Source organism: Melozone crissalis, unplaced genomic scaffold (assembly GCF_028551555.1).
Source record: "Melozone crissalis strain CALT ecotype California unplaced genomic scaffold, PUWL_Pcris_2 ptg000013l_1, whole genome shotgun sequence".
In the NCBI taxonomy this organism is placed as follows: domain Eukaryota; kingdom Metazoa; phylum Chordata; class Aves; order Passeriformes; family Passerellidae; genus Melozone; species Melozone crissalis.
Window position 1 is genome coordinate 36,919,000 of NW_026535791.1, and position 14,074 is coordinate 36,933,073.

Below are 14,074 nucleotides of genomic sequence, written 5' to 3' on the forward strand. Positions count from 1 at the left end.
ATCCAAGTTAATTTGTTTTCTCCCATTCCCTCATCCAGCTACCCTCTCAAGGCAAGTACCTGCCAGTTTGCTTCAATGCCAGTCTTTTAACATTCTTGGCCTCAATAATGTATAAGAATGCTAGAGGGACCAGATTACTTCATGTGTGGCACCAGATTACTTCAACTGAAAGCAGCAGTGAGATTTTTCTTCAGGTATATGAGCTGATCACCTTAGTTACCCTTTGAAGTTAGTGAAGACGGATATCTCCTTCAAGTATGACTTCTCCCATCCTAAAGATGTTTTTTTTTTCCCCAGTGACTAAACAGAGAAACTAGATTGAATAGCTCAGATACAGGTATCTGAAATATGAAGGAAAAGGTTCCCAGTGAATAGGCCAAATATTTTTAACAAACCTTTCAAAAGTATTATAGATGTTTATTTCTTAGTGCCCATAAACACACACACAACCCACATCTTTAAAGTTTAAATACTATGAAATTAAATAACAGGAAACTTCATGTACATGTCATTGGTCTAGACACAACAGAGACATACAATTAGGGAACTTCACTGGAAGTTTTTGGTGAAAATAGACTAACATCCATAGCAGTCATTGTGATTATTTTCCTGACTCCAGTCTGTGCATTAAATCATTCTGTTTCTCTTCGCAGAACTGTATTTGAACAAGTAATCATTCTCAAAAAAAAAAAAAAAAAAGAAGAAGAAAAAAGGCTTTGTAATTTCCCTAGAGAATCAAACAGGCCAACTGATAAGGAAACTTTAATCTTCTGGAATTAGCAATGGGAAAAAAAATCCAGCACTCTAGAAAGATAGGCAATATGTGTAACTACAGTTATGTACAAGCCGACTTTTTCTTCACCTTTTCTCTTTGAAGTTTAGTGTTCTTTAGTGTTCTGCACTGTTCCAGGAGTCAGTTATGAGGTATGAAAAACCAATAAAAAGATTAACATTATAACCATTTTAATAAAAACCACTGCACTGTTTGCCCTTTCAAAATATTTCTGAAAATAAAGTAAAAAAATATTTAGTATTCTTAAAAGTCTTAAGGAAGATTTCATTACAAAAGCAGTCATTTTTGTGGCTTCTTTTCAACACAATTCTGCCTCAACATTAAACTCAGACATATGGGTATGCTTCATTATACCATCATACAAGTAATCACATTGAATTTCTATAGCAGTATATATTATATAAAACAAAAAAACATATATACAGGTAGCCAGAAAGCTAATCAAGAAAAAATGATGTTGTCTGTACTGAAAAGTAAAGACCATTTTCAAATACTAACAAAAAAATCCAATTTGTTTGTTGGTCTTTTCTGTCTTAAGACTTTGTATAGAAGGACTTCCACAGAGGAATTTCTACAACTTTGGTTTATAATGACCTAGAAAAAATTCATCCCTAATACATAATATTGATCTAGTGGATGTCTTTAAAGCTGATATGGAAAGCAACAGGGAAAACTACACATATGGATTTTATGATGAGAATAATAATTTAAACTCAGGATGCCATATTCCAAATATACAGAAAAGACTTGGTTATAGTAAACATATTTATCTTCTGCTATAAATTAGCTCATCCAGCCAGATCCCTACTCTTTAATTCCTCATGACTGAAGAAGCTATGTGTTCTCTCTATCTGATGAATAGTAGGCTATATATGGAAAGCCTTAAGAACATGCTGCTTGTACTGAAGGGTGTATCTATTTCAGCACCTTTCAGATACAAAAGTTGGTACTAAGCTAGGCTGGTCATTAGCCATACCAGTGCAGTGTTCTGCTTGCCAGATACTTATCAAAGAGCATGCTTGGATCATATTCGGAAACAAATTTCTGAAAACTTTGTCCAGAAACCAGAAGAAATGGAAATAATTGCAATGGCTTTGTACCCTATGTTACCCACTGAGAAACAGGTTATACTTGCAGGAGAGGACCACACATGCATGCCTGTGGCACCACAACTAAAACAAACCAGTATGTAGCCGTGTTCATTCGTTCCAAGCCAAACTGGTGGACAGCACCACACTGCCACAGCCTTGCTGGCTAGATCTACAGTTAGTGTGGCAAAAATAGTACACTAAAGTACCTGCATGACTTGTAGTACCTGAGCTAGCTTTGATCATACTGTGCTGATCAATTTCTCCCAGGGGACATAGATGGCAAGAATAAAGGAATATGGAGAGACAGGTAAGGTTCCCCAGCTTTCATATCCAATAGCAAACTTTCAATCTTAAACAAACAAACAAAACTAAACATCTCAAAAAACCCCAAAGAAACTGGAAAAACCAACCACCAGCAAATAAACAGACTTGCTACTACTTCCTGAAGCAGGAATGTAAATATATAATACATGACAAACAACTCTGGACAGTCAGAGTTCAAATGTGTATTAAAGCATAGCCCCTTTTGAGAGGTAACATGGTATCAACATAAACCACCTCTGAATCATCCCACATTGATGTGCTCAGTTTATGCATTAACAGCTATGCTTATTTATCTGTCCCTTCAGCAAACACACGAGCTATGGGATACAAAGCTGAAGCCAGGTTCTTTCAGGTAACAGATCAACAGCCAAGGTCAGGTCTTCTGCACAGTTACTGCTCCACAGAAATTCTCTCTTTATTCCCCAGCAATATAGGAGCTGAAAGGTATAATGTCCTTAACCAGAAAGCACTGAATTGCCTGAGAACACAGCAATTAGGTCCTACAGACACTATACTGTATTTAAACCACTGACCTGCCACAGGAGCTAAAGTGATTCTGACTTGTTGTCCGTGTTGTCTGTAGTAGATGAGGCTGCCTGCGAGAACACAAACCCTACCTGACTCCTCTGTTGCCTCACCTTCTTTTCATTAGCTGCTTGTTATAATCTCCATCTTCATCTAACAGTATTTTCTACACTCAGGCATACTTGAGCAGTACACTGGCTGACAGACATTTATGGTCAAATCCTTGCCCTTATTTACTCCTGTACAAATCTGACACTTCACAGGCTGGAGAGAGAAATGAGCATAAGGGCTTAACTCAAATTATATGAGTAGACTGATGTGCTGGAGAGAATTCATTCTTCCACTGTCTCTGCAGGACTGGCACTGGAAGGCAGTAATAAAACTGAAGTGGACAGATATTTTTCATACTTGAAAAGATCAGGATCCAAACAGGAAATTGCACTTTTAAGTATCACTTTCAGAAATAAAACTGCCTCCTGCTATTCATCCTGCTACTAAAAAGTCAGATGAAGATATCAAATTACACGTGTATGCTGTGAAATTCCATCTGCATTGCTTTCATATACCTATAAAAATGTTCTAATGGACTTTAAAAGCAGTTCAAGTAAAAATAAAATGATCCCTCAAGCTGAAATGTTAGGATCTGTAGGAGGGCAAAACTGGACATTCAAGTGTGCGGTGCTGGTGGTGTTGTTTTTGAGAAATGATGACTGAAGCCTGTACATGGTCAGAAGTACCCATGTAACAGCAGTTGTAAACAGCATGCATGGGCAACCTGAAAAGGAGCATCAGGCACCGCCTTTCTTTTGCAACTGCTCCAGTTTTCTCCTTAGGAGGCTGTAGTTTTCCTTGGTTCCTGGCGCCATGGGATCAAGCTTCAGAGAGACTTCATAGTGCTTCTTGGCCAAGTCAAGGTTTCCCCAGCGATGATAAAGCACAGCTGGAACATCAATTGGGAATTTCATTAGCAATATTGAATATATAAATATTGTTGAATAATGTACAATCTTGCCAATCACTTGGAGAACAACATTGAGGTATTTGTTTCCAGTGAGGGTCTGTCACTGGCTGGTGGCAGGCACAGTAGCTGCTTGTTCTGTTGCCAAATGCAGGAGCAAAGCCTGGGAGCAGAACTGGCATGGGAATGATGAAGGAATGAATTACAATGGAGCCATAAATGGCAGCTCTTATCTGGTGAGCTCATTGTGGGTTACAAGCATAGCATAAATGAATCAATTTGCAGACACTGAAGTGCAGCTACCTCTGGGCTGGATTTTGCAGCCCTCTTGATCTGTCATATCATGTGACAGCTTTTCTGGCTTTAGTGCCCTGTTCTTCTGGCTGGCAGTTTTTTCTAGAAAGTAAAATAGAAATCTGCCCACCAGGAAGAAGGCGCAAAAGATTACTTTTTCTTTTTAAACACAATGAATATGAAGCAAATAAACAATACAGCTGATAAGATTTAGAAAGGCTCTTACCCAAATTACCATGATAACTGGCAGCATTTGGATTGGCTTTAATTGCCTTGAGGAACAAAGCTTCAGATTCCTGAATAATTTAAAATAACACGTCATCAGGAAAGTCCATTCTCATATATATAAAACAATGCCAAATTTACCCACCACTGTAATTACAAACCCTCCAAAACTATGTCCTATCTATATGATACCACCATGTAAATATCCTGAGCCTGCCTTATCCTGTAGCTCAGGTGGTTACAGCCCTCTGAAACCAGTTATAATGCTGCAAATAAGTGTCATGTTTTCACAGGCTGCTGTTAATTTAGCAGAAATTTATTAAGCACTTGTGAACTTTGCTTTTTACTTAAAGTACCTTTTAAAAAATAGTTATAGTATTTTCAAACATTACCTGCTGAAGTTTTCCCTACTTATGCAATCAAATTAAGGAAATGTAATTTGGTATCTAAACAAACTGCTTATAGACACTTTTCCTTTTACAATAGTTTTAGCATTAAAAAAAGGAGTATTCCAGTAAATCCCTTTCAAACAGATGTGTGGTTCCCCATGAAGAGTAGCTGAATACCTTTTACTTAAAAGAGAAAAAAAATGCCAAATCATATCATGCCATGAAATATCCTTCACATTTTCCTCACCAGTTATCTTCTCTGTATTACTGCTTGCAATGTGTGCTCTTAAGACTCTTGATATGTGAGTACCTCTTAGAAAACCTCAGGTCCCTCACCTATTCAGAAAATAATTTACCGCTAAATTTATTCTCTAATTAAAACAATTCTATTTTTCCAAACTAGCAGCTAATATTGCTACTTTTTTCCCCAGAGCATATTTCCTGCAGAACTTTAAAAACTCACATCCCCTCCCCAATCCAAATGGAGCATATTTACTCACTAACATGCAAGTTTAGATACTTGAGAGCAAATTTTACATAGATTTCTATGCTGTGCTGTGCTCTAGGGAAAGTTGCTCATTCAGTTTCAATGCAAATGACCTGAAGATAAAATTACCTCAATGTGGTAGGCTTCCATCTGAATGCACATACTTGCTGTCTGAGGTATGTGAGAACAGTAACATGGTAGAAAAGTCCTTTCCTTTGTGCTAAGCTTTCACTGCTTAAAATAAATCACAGGCTTTACTGAAAAAGAAAGCCTGTCAGCCAGATTTTGGTTCTACCATCTTCCCATGTCAAGCATGAAATAACTCTCTGTAAGGGTCCCTTCAGGGGAAAAGAAATCTCTGATGTCAAGATTGAGTCACTCAGCTCTGAGTGACTTAAGAGCCTCCCCATATGTCCAAATTCAAACCCAAACTAAAAGCATTGCTGAGCACAGCTGAAGCTGCCATTCTCAAGCCAGGAGAGACTCATGCGGAAAGTGCCTTCATCTCCACAGGTCAAGGAAACTACAAACCCCAGGTTCTCTGAGCTAGTCCAGTGGAGGGCTATGAAGATGATGAGGGGACTGGAACATCTTTTATGAGGAAAAGCAGAAGAAGCTGGGCCTGCTCAGGCTCAAGAAGAGATGATTGAGAGGGGACCTCATCAATGTCTAAGTATCTGAAGGGAGGGTGCCATAAGGATGGATCCAGGCTCTTCTCATTCATGCCATGAAACAGCACAAGAGGCAATGAGCAGCAATGATGCACAGGAAGTTCCATCTGAACGTAAGGAAGAACTTCTTTACTGTTCACGTGACAGACCACTGGAGCAGACTGACCAGAAGTTGTGCAGTGTTCTTCCCTGGAGATATTCAGAACTTGCTTGGATGCAATTCTGCGCAGCCTGCTCTAGGTGAACCTGCTCTAGCAGGGGGTTGGATGAGACAACCTCCAGACATCCCTTCCAACCCCAACTATTCTGTGATTCTGATTTTGTTTCAGGACAAGGAATATTTGGAGAGGAGTTAACAAGGGGAACCAGATGTCTGCAAATTTACCTCCATAGTGCAAGTTTTAGCATTGCTTTCCTATGGCATGAGCAGTTGCTCCAGCATTCTCATATCCAGACTATTTTGAAACCCGTATTGTTTAGTGATTTCATTCATATTTTGGTGGGACTGAATGCAGTTTCAAAACTTTACAGATAGCACCTAAGAGGAGGGAATAAGAAATACAGTGGAAGGGAGAACAGCTATTTTGAGGGACCTGGGCAGGGCAGAGAAACAGACTAGCAGGAATCACAGAATGGTTGAGGCTGGAATGGACCTCTGGTGGCCATGTGACTTTGGTAAGTATTGTATTTGCGGGGCACCCAGACAAAGGAGGGAATGATGAATCTGACTCCACGTTCTTAGAAGGCTAATGTGTTATTTTATGATGCTATATTATATTAAAGAATGCTATACTTAATTATACTAAAGAATACAGAAAGGATACTTACAGAAGGCTAAAAAGATCATAATGAAGCTCATGACTCTCTCTCCAGAGTCTGACACAGCTTGACCCCGATTGGCCAATAAGTCAAAACAATTTCCATGAAACCAATGGAACAACCACCTGTTGGTAAACAATCTTCAAACCCATTCCACATGTGAGCACAACACAGGAGAAGCAAATGAGATAAGAATTTGTTTTCCTTTTTCTCTGAGGCTTCTCAGCTTCCCAGGAGAAAATCCTGGGTGAAGGGATTTTTCAGAAAATATGAATGCTACAGATAAGCACTTCTGAGACCACACCTGGAGTATGTGTTCAGGCTGGGGGTCTCCATTACAAGAAAGACGCAGACATACTTCAGTGAGTCTTGCAGAAAGCCACCAAAATAGTACAGAGCTGGAGCACAAGATGTGCAAAGACCAACTGAGAGAACTGGATCTTTTCAGCCTTCGGGAGAGAAGACAAAGGTGCTGCCTACAAGTACCTGATGAGATAATACAGAGAGGATGGAAACAGACTCTTCTCACATGTCTGTGAGATGGGGTGAGATATAATGGATGTAAACTGGCTTACAAGAAATTCCAATTAAAGGAAACATCAATTTTTTTTTTATTATAAAGTTGGTCAAGCATTGAAATATGTTGTCCAGAGAGGTTATAGAATCTCTATTGACAGAGATATTCAGTATTCAACTGGAACTGGCACTGGTTTGGATTAGGAGTTGGACTAGATGACCTTTAGATGTCATTTCTAGGCAAAATTATTCCATGATTTCCATGTTTCTCAGTCACCTGAGAAACATACTGAGACTCAAAAATTTGGCAAGTGGTGCAAGATAACCTCCTCTTTTCAAACAACTCTCAAATCCTAAAAATCAACAGTGGATTGGCACTTGAAAGCATGCAGTAATTTCAAGTCTCATAAAGTTGTGCTTTTTCCCACTCCAAATTTTGTGGTCTAGTAAATCTCCCTTTTCCTCATTGGGCAGGTTAACAACAATTAATGAAAGATACACTGAACACTTAAATCAGCCTTACGCCTAAAAGTTGCCACTTGCACAGAGGAGGAGCACCTGATGTACAGACTTGCATCTGTTCACTGCTGAAGGACAGTGGGACAGCACGTGCAATGTGCTTCCAGATAATTTAATGAGATAGATATTCAAGAGCTGGCTGCCATTACCATACATCTTCAGCTCCATGCTGAGAATATTTTTATCACCACTACTTCGCTCAGCAGCTTGTAGAAGCATAGTGGTTGTTTAAAGGCTATTTAAGGTGCATCATATTCATATTACTGTGGATATATGGAGTAAATGTACATTCCAGCACATCAGTGGTATTTCAAATTGCTGCATTTTGCCAAATCTTCAAGTGTTGCCAAGAAACTTGCAGCTTGCATATAGCAAAGGCATGGGGTAAGCACACCGCATTCCATCTGCTGCCAAGGCCACAAAAATGTACTCTGGCTTTATTTCAAATACAAAAAATGCTGAATGGTTTCAATTTATTGCACTTTTTACAGAAAAAGCATAGATGTATATGTAACAAAAATACAGCACACATCTTTTTCAAAGAACTAAAGATAGCTTGGTTCTTCATCAATTGAGATAAGAACAAGCATTCAAAGGAGAATCAAACTTGATATAGCAGATGTTAATTAAAAAACCCAAACAAAACCACAGAAACAGCTCATCCTTTATGTGCTTTTCTCTCTGGAACAATAAATCATTCATCATTACATACAGACACAAAATAAAGGGCTATTTTTTTATTTTTTGTGACATAGGAAACCTATCTTCTGCTGAAAATCAAAGTATATTTGAAACTGAAGGAGAACGTTGTGTGCTTATTGGAAGGAAATCTCACAACATAATAAAAACTTTTTGACACAATGTCTTTTAAAATAAGAGATAACAAAAAACCCCAGAACAAATCTTCCTGTGCGACAACAGAGCCAACATAGTAGCAACTTTTACACAGACACATAATGAGTAACCTAATAAATTAAATGCCTGAGGTCATACAACATATCAGACACAGCCAGGCAGCACTCTGAAAATTACCTCCATCACCATGACAGTCTTCATCCCCTGTTCCTTCCCTCCAATTCTACTCAATAAAAATCCTTGAAGAGCCATCCACTTCTCTCTTTTTACATGGTGAGGGGGTGGACAAGAAATCTGAATTTTTCATGCTTTTTTTTGCTCAGTAAGCATTCTCCCATTACAAACAAATCTTTATCTCTTCTTTCTAGGCAATGCCAAATACAGCTGCTAAGATCATAACCTTTGTGAGTCCTCTTTCCAATTCCCTTAATTTGTTCTCCCTGTTATAACCCATCAGTTTTTAGTGACTAGTTAAGCTCTGCACAAAACTACTACTCCATATTGAAGTATTAAAACACTCACTGGTGCCCTGCTTTTTTTTCTGGGCTCCGCTATTCCTTTTGCTTTTTTCAGAATGTGGACTTAAAAGCTGCACTTTCCCCTACTCTTACTTCTACATTGTCTCCAACAAGTTCTCCTGCAGCATAATAACCTTTCAAGGCTGGCAATCAAAACCACTATCTTCTTTTCTATTTTTTAGATCCACTAAGACAGTGTTGTCTCTCCTACACCTGGAAAAAAATTTTTAGCTTGTTTTCAACTTATTTTTTCAACTTTATTTCATTATAAATGCTCTGTATTCTGCCATGCTACATATTCTCCCTGATGAATGACTGTAAAATCCTCTATTCTTCCACAGGCCTGACTCACCAAAATAATTCTAGCAATTACCTCCTCCATAATCTCATACCTTATGTGTTCTGGATGTTAATTTGTATCCTTCTGGAACTTTGTTAAACCAACCTAAAATATGTATTTTATAACAGTCTCAGGTGGAGAGAGGAAAGATTTAGAGTGTCCAGGAAAATAACCTAGCCAGTCTAGAAGAACAGTAACTGGGTGTTTAACAGCGTCACTAACACAAACAAAAGCCAGTGCTGGTTGTCACAGGCCCTGGCCTCACACGTGAACAGGTCAGGACTCCACAGCTGATCAATACTGTAGAAATATAAGTGGTCACAGTAACTACTGGACAGATGTATCTATTTTGAGACTCATGGACTTATTAAAGTTGGAAAAGACCGTTAAGATCATGAGGTCTAACCGTAAACCCCACACTACCAGCATGTTCACCATTAAACTATGTCTTCAAGTGCCATATCCATACATTTTTTGAACACTTCCAGGGATGGTGACTCCACCACTTCCCTGGGCAATCTGGCCCAATGTTTTACAATTCCTTTTGTGAAAAAAATTAACTAATATCTAATCTAAACCTTTCCTGGTGCAACTCAGGCCATTTTCTCCTGATAAGTTTCATATTATAGAATCTTCTTACTTTGTATATACGTGAGGGTGTTCCTGCAGTGCTGTTAACATTATCACTATCAAAAAGACAGCAAACCCCTTAAAAGCCTAAAAAAACCTTAAAAAGGTTCAGTAAATGATGTTTTTCAAAGGTACAACAAGGACTTGATTATTAATTTTTCCCTATCACATACATAAATCACTGATTATAGAGTCAGTTTAAACAACTAACTATATTAAATGTGTGTGATTTATTCTCTGTCATATAAGCTTATCATCTGATACAATTCCCTTTGGGAAACAAGTCATCCTCATCAGTTTCATTACATTTACTACTTGCAAATAAAGGTAGCTCATGCTGAGGTACCACTCCCAGGCTGGTCCAGTGCATCCAAGAGCAAGTTCAATACATTGAGCAATGCATGTACTTTCTCTCATAGCATTCTGAGATCACCCAGGTATCCCATCCTCAGGCTGGGATTAACAAACTCATATTACTATATTTTAGATCGTGTCTGAGGCAAAAAGGCCAGAATTCTTATCTCTCTCTCTATATATATATATGTATTCACAGAATATATACCAAAAGCAGAAGAACTAGCTTGTCCCATCTAATTTGAGCTCCTGAAATGAGGTCTCTAATTCAATGCAGGCTCTCTCCCTCTGCAGTGAAGCAACACAAGACCCTAACTGCCCTCTAGTGTGCTGAAGAGCCTATTTCTCTCCACTGACCACTGACATAGTGTAGGGCAGCAACACTTGTAACCTAGGCATCCAAAATAAGGAGGGATAAGCTCAAGACAGAATCACACACCAATACTGTGGTAGAGAAGGGCACTGAAACGTTTTAAACAGATTCTCTAGTCATAGTCCACAATGATCTCCTCAAAAAAAATGTAGGTGGAGTTTAATTAAGGAAAAAATCCCAGTGAATCCAACCCAAAGCCTTAGAGTCAAAAAGCTCTAGTTACCTACCTTATATTTTTGTGATTTCCCCAGTACATTGGCCAAGGAAAACATAAGGGAATGATCATTAGGTATTAATTCCAGGGCTTCTCTTCCAACTGCTTCTGCTTGAGCTAGATTGCCTGGGAGCCCAGGTAGCAGAAAAAGAGAAAGCATGTTTTAACACAGCCTTATTAGTTCATGCTGCAAGCACACATCTTTTACAAATAGCTGACTGCATAATTTTTTAGAGAAAACCAGGTATCACACACACGCACAAATGTAAAATCCTGTAGACTAAGGCAAAAGAGTATCTTCATTTTGTTTTCAATAGATAACACCTTCAGAAGAACAAGAAAGCAGAGATTAAAAAGTTCTGGAATTTAATCTACAATACAAACATGCTTGCACAACGATGGCATTTTAAGTAAGTATCAGAAATTCAATTTATGGGCTGGATTTCAAGTGATGCTTTAAAATCACTGAGTCAGAAGGCATTCTTATATTATTAGAAGGGGTCTGGGTAGCCAAAGAAGAGGTAGAGATCCTTTTAGATAAAAACAGATAAAGGTTTCAGTTTTTCTAGACACTGAATTATTCATTAAAACATTCAAAAAGACCTTTACCTGTGTTATCAAGCAATATTATCATATTGTTCCAGGCCAAACTGTGCTCTGGTTTCAGGACTGTAGCATTCCTCCATGCATTCAATGCATCTATATGGCGATTCAAATCTGCATACTAAAACAAAAGAAAAATCCAGTGATTTTGCTACTACTTGCTCTACTTTCCTATCATCCACTAAAGACACTAAAAAGTTGTTAATGTCTTGTCCTTTCTAGTAGGATTTCTTTTTATAGACAAAAATAAACATGAAAGGAATAATCTTGTAGTATGGAAGATAAGAATGCTATATACTAATTTTCCTTTTCTTGCCTCTGCAAGTGAGGCTTGTCTTCAAATATGCATGTACCAATAGAATAAGGAGAAGAAACAGCATATAATTTAGAAGTCTACACAAGAGATTTAGTAAATATTTAATGTACATATTTTCAAACATCTAATCTGAATTTTTCAGCACAGTTCTACTAGCTAACAATATACTAAGGAATGCAAAACATTGGGAAATTATTAATAATACCTTTTGGAAAAAAAAAAAATTAAATCTGTATTTTTGTTGGTACTTCTTTGTATGATAAAGTAGGATTACCAAAGGTTGTATGGAAGGAAGTATTTTAGGAAAGCAATAGGAAAAGCTACTAAAAGTATGAAATCACCCTAAAATGCAACATAAGCAAACTGGGATAACTATCAGCTTTTAACAGTACAGCAGAATTAGATAAATCTTTCTAAATATACACATACAGAAAGACACACACAGATTCCAGTCATAGCTATCATTTATTCAAAAGCACTTACCAACCGCCCTAGATTGTAGTAACAATCTGGATATTTTTTTCTGTGTTTAATTGCTGTCCAGTAGCTTTGCTCTGCCTCTTCAAACCTCCTTAAACTGTTCTGCACTATTCCTAGATTCATCCATGCAGCAGCAAAATCAGGTCTGGGCAAATTGGGAAAAAACCACCGAGAGAGAGGACAATTAAGCATCTGAAACACAAGATCCTATTGTATCATTTTGGCTCAGTTGGTGCAAAACACTGCTTAGCATTGGTCTAAACATACTGTATTTGTACAGCTAAGGACAGCAACTCCTCTGCTTCATGGAGCTCATTTCTTTCTTTCAGAATATTTCCAAGGTTGTTCATGGCATGCACATATTTTGGATTCAACCTAAAATGTAAAATTTAAGAGATTATTATTATGTATGGACATGTATTAATATATGCAAATTGCTAGCTCTGCAACGCTGCAGAACATGAAAATGAATACCTAAGCATTTTCTTCATGTTAAACATGAAAGCAATTTTAGGAAATATCATTAAAGCAGTAAAATTTTTAATACCTTACAGCTTCTCTGTAGTATTTGATTGCAGCACTTTGATTTCCTTTGTCAGCCAGGTTTTTGCCAACATTGTAGTGCACCTGAAAACACAGGTGGATATTCCACCAGATGCCACACAGTCAGATATTTTGTGGAATCAAGTAGGTAAAAATTCTTTCTCTAAAAAGAAACAGTCAGCAGTTGTGTCATTCACTGCTGGCTTTTAGTGTAGATTGATTCTTAGGATTGGATAATTCATACAATGAAGATGGTAAGACAAAATCTGAGGTACAGATCAGCTTACCTACTCCAGGTATTTAAGAAAAATTATTAATTTCCTAGTTTTATAAGTGAGGTCACCACACCTTTCACAAGGCACTTGGTATGGAGACCTCCTGCTCCTAATTTAATTTGTTTGCCAGGTAAGAGAACGTTTGACTCAAAGCAAATCTATCATAGCAGAAGCAATGTGTCAACCTTTATTTTCATTATAGCATAAACTAGAAGAAACTCAACATTCACAGAAAACCCAAACAAAAGGTAAAAGACAGGCAAAATTATTGTCTAAAGATAAAAATGTATCAAAGAGCATTTCTGAAATAATACATATAGCAACATGTTGAAGACTTTGCCTGTTAAAAACTGAACTATGAAGGAAGGATCTAGAGCTTTCAGACTACAGGGAGAAGATGCATCATCCTAATTTATGGCAAGAGTAAATAGGAATAAATATATTTCAGAACAAATCTGAGTTAGAAGACATCTCAAATCCCACTTTAAGAGAAATCTCAGAAGATTATGTTACCTGGTTGAAAAGTACTGTGAGTGTTGACTCTTGAAAAGAGATTTCTCAGCACCCAGACCAGGACTTATTATTTAGATTACTATTTGAAATTGAATTTATATATTTCATCTAAAACAAACACATATGCAAATTTTTTTCAAACTTTGAAAATCAAATTTCAAAACAGTATACAGGAATAACTTCAGATTGAAGTCCAAAATGATAGGTTCATAATGCACTTGTATAAGTCTAATTCACCTTCTACATTCAAAAAAGGATTTTATCTGACATGTCCATTAACTGAAAACCCCTAATTACAGTTGACATAGTATCTGGGACCTATTGATCCAGCACACATGAGTGTTGGAGCCTAGTTGTTATGGCATTTAATTGTTGAATTTCATCTCTATGTAACTATTGTAACATGCAGCAGCATACCACCAAGAAATAAAGTTAAGGACATTTCCCAT

General features: G+C 37.5%; 1 protein-coding gene across 1 annotated transcript in view; it reads right to left on the bottom strand.

Annotated features, from left to right (window-relative positions):
* Positions 1 to 882: 882 nt before the first annotated feature.
* Positions 883 to 14,074, bottom strand: part of TMTC4 (transmembrane O-mannosyltransferase targeting cadherins 4) — a 54,323-nt gene continuing 41,131 nt past the window's right edge. The window contains exons 12-18 of the mRNA XM_054271723.1: positions 12,842 to 12,921; positions 12,562 to 12,669; positions 12,298 to 12,439; positions 11,505 to 11,619; positions 10,909 to 11,021; positions 4,212 to 4,281; positions 883 to 3,673 (exon numbers count right to left, since the gene is read on the bottom strand). Coding sequence (XP_054127698.1) covers positions 3,522 to 3,673; positions 4,212 to 4,281; positions 10,909 to 11,021; positions 11,505 to 11,619; positions 12,298 to 12,439; positions 12,562 to 12,669; positions 12,842 to 12,921 — 780 coding nt within the window. The 3' untranslated portion in view covers positions 883 to 3,521. The remainder of the gene's footprint in view (positions 3,674 to 4,211; positions 4,282 to 10,908; positions 11,022 to 11,504; positions 11,620 to 12,297; positions 12,440 to 12,561; positions 12,670 to 12,841; positions 12,922 to 14,074) is intronic.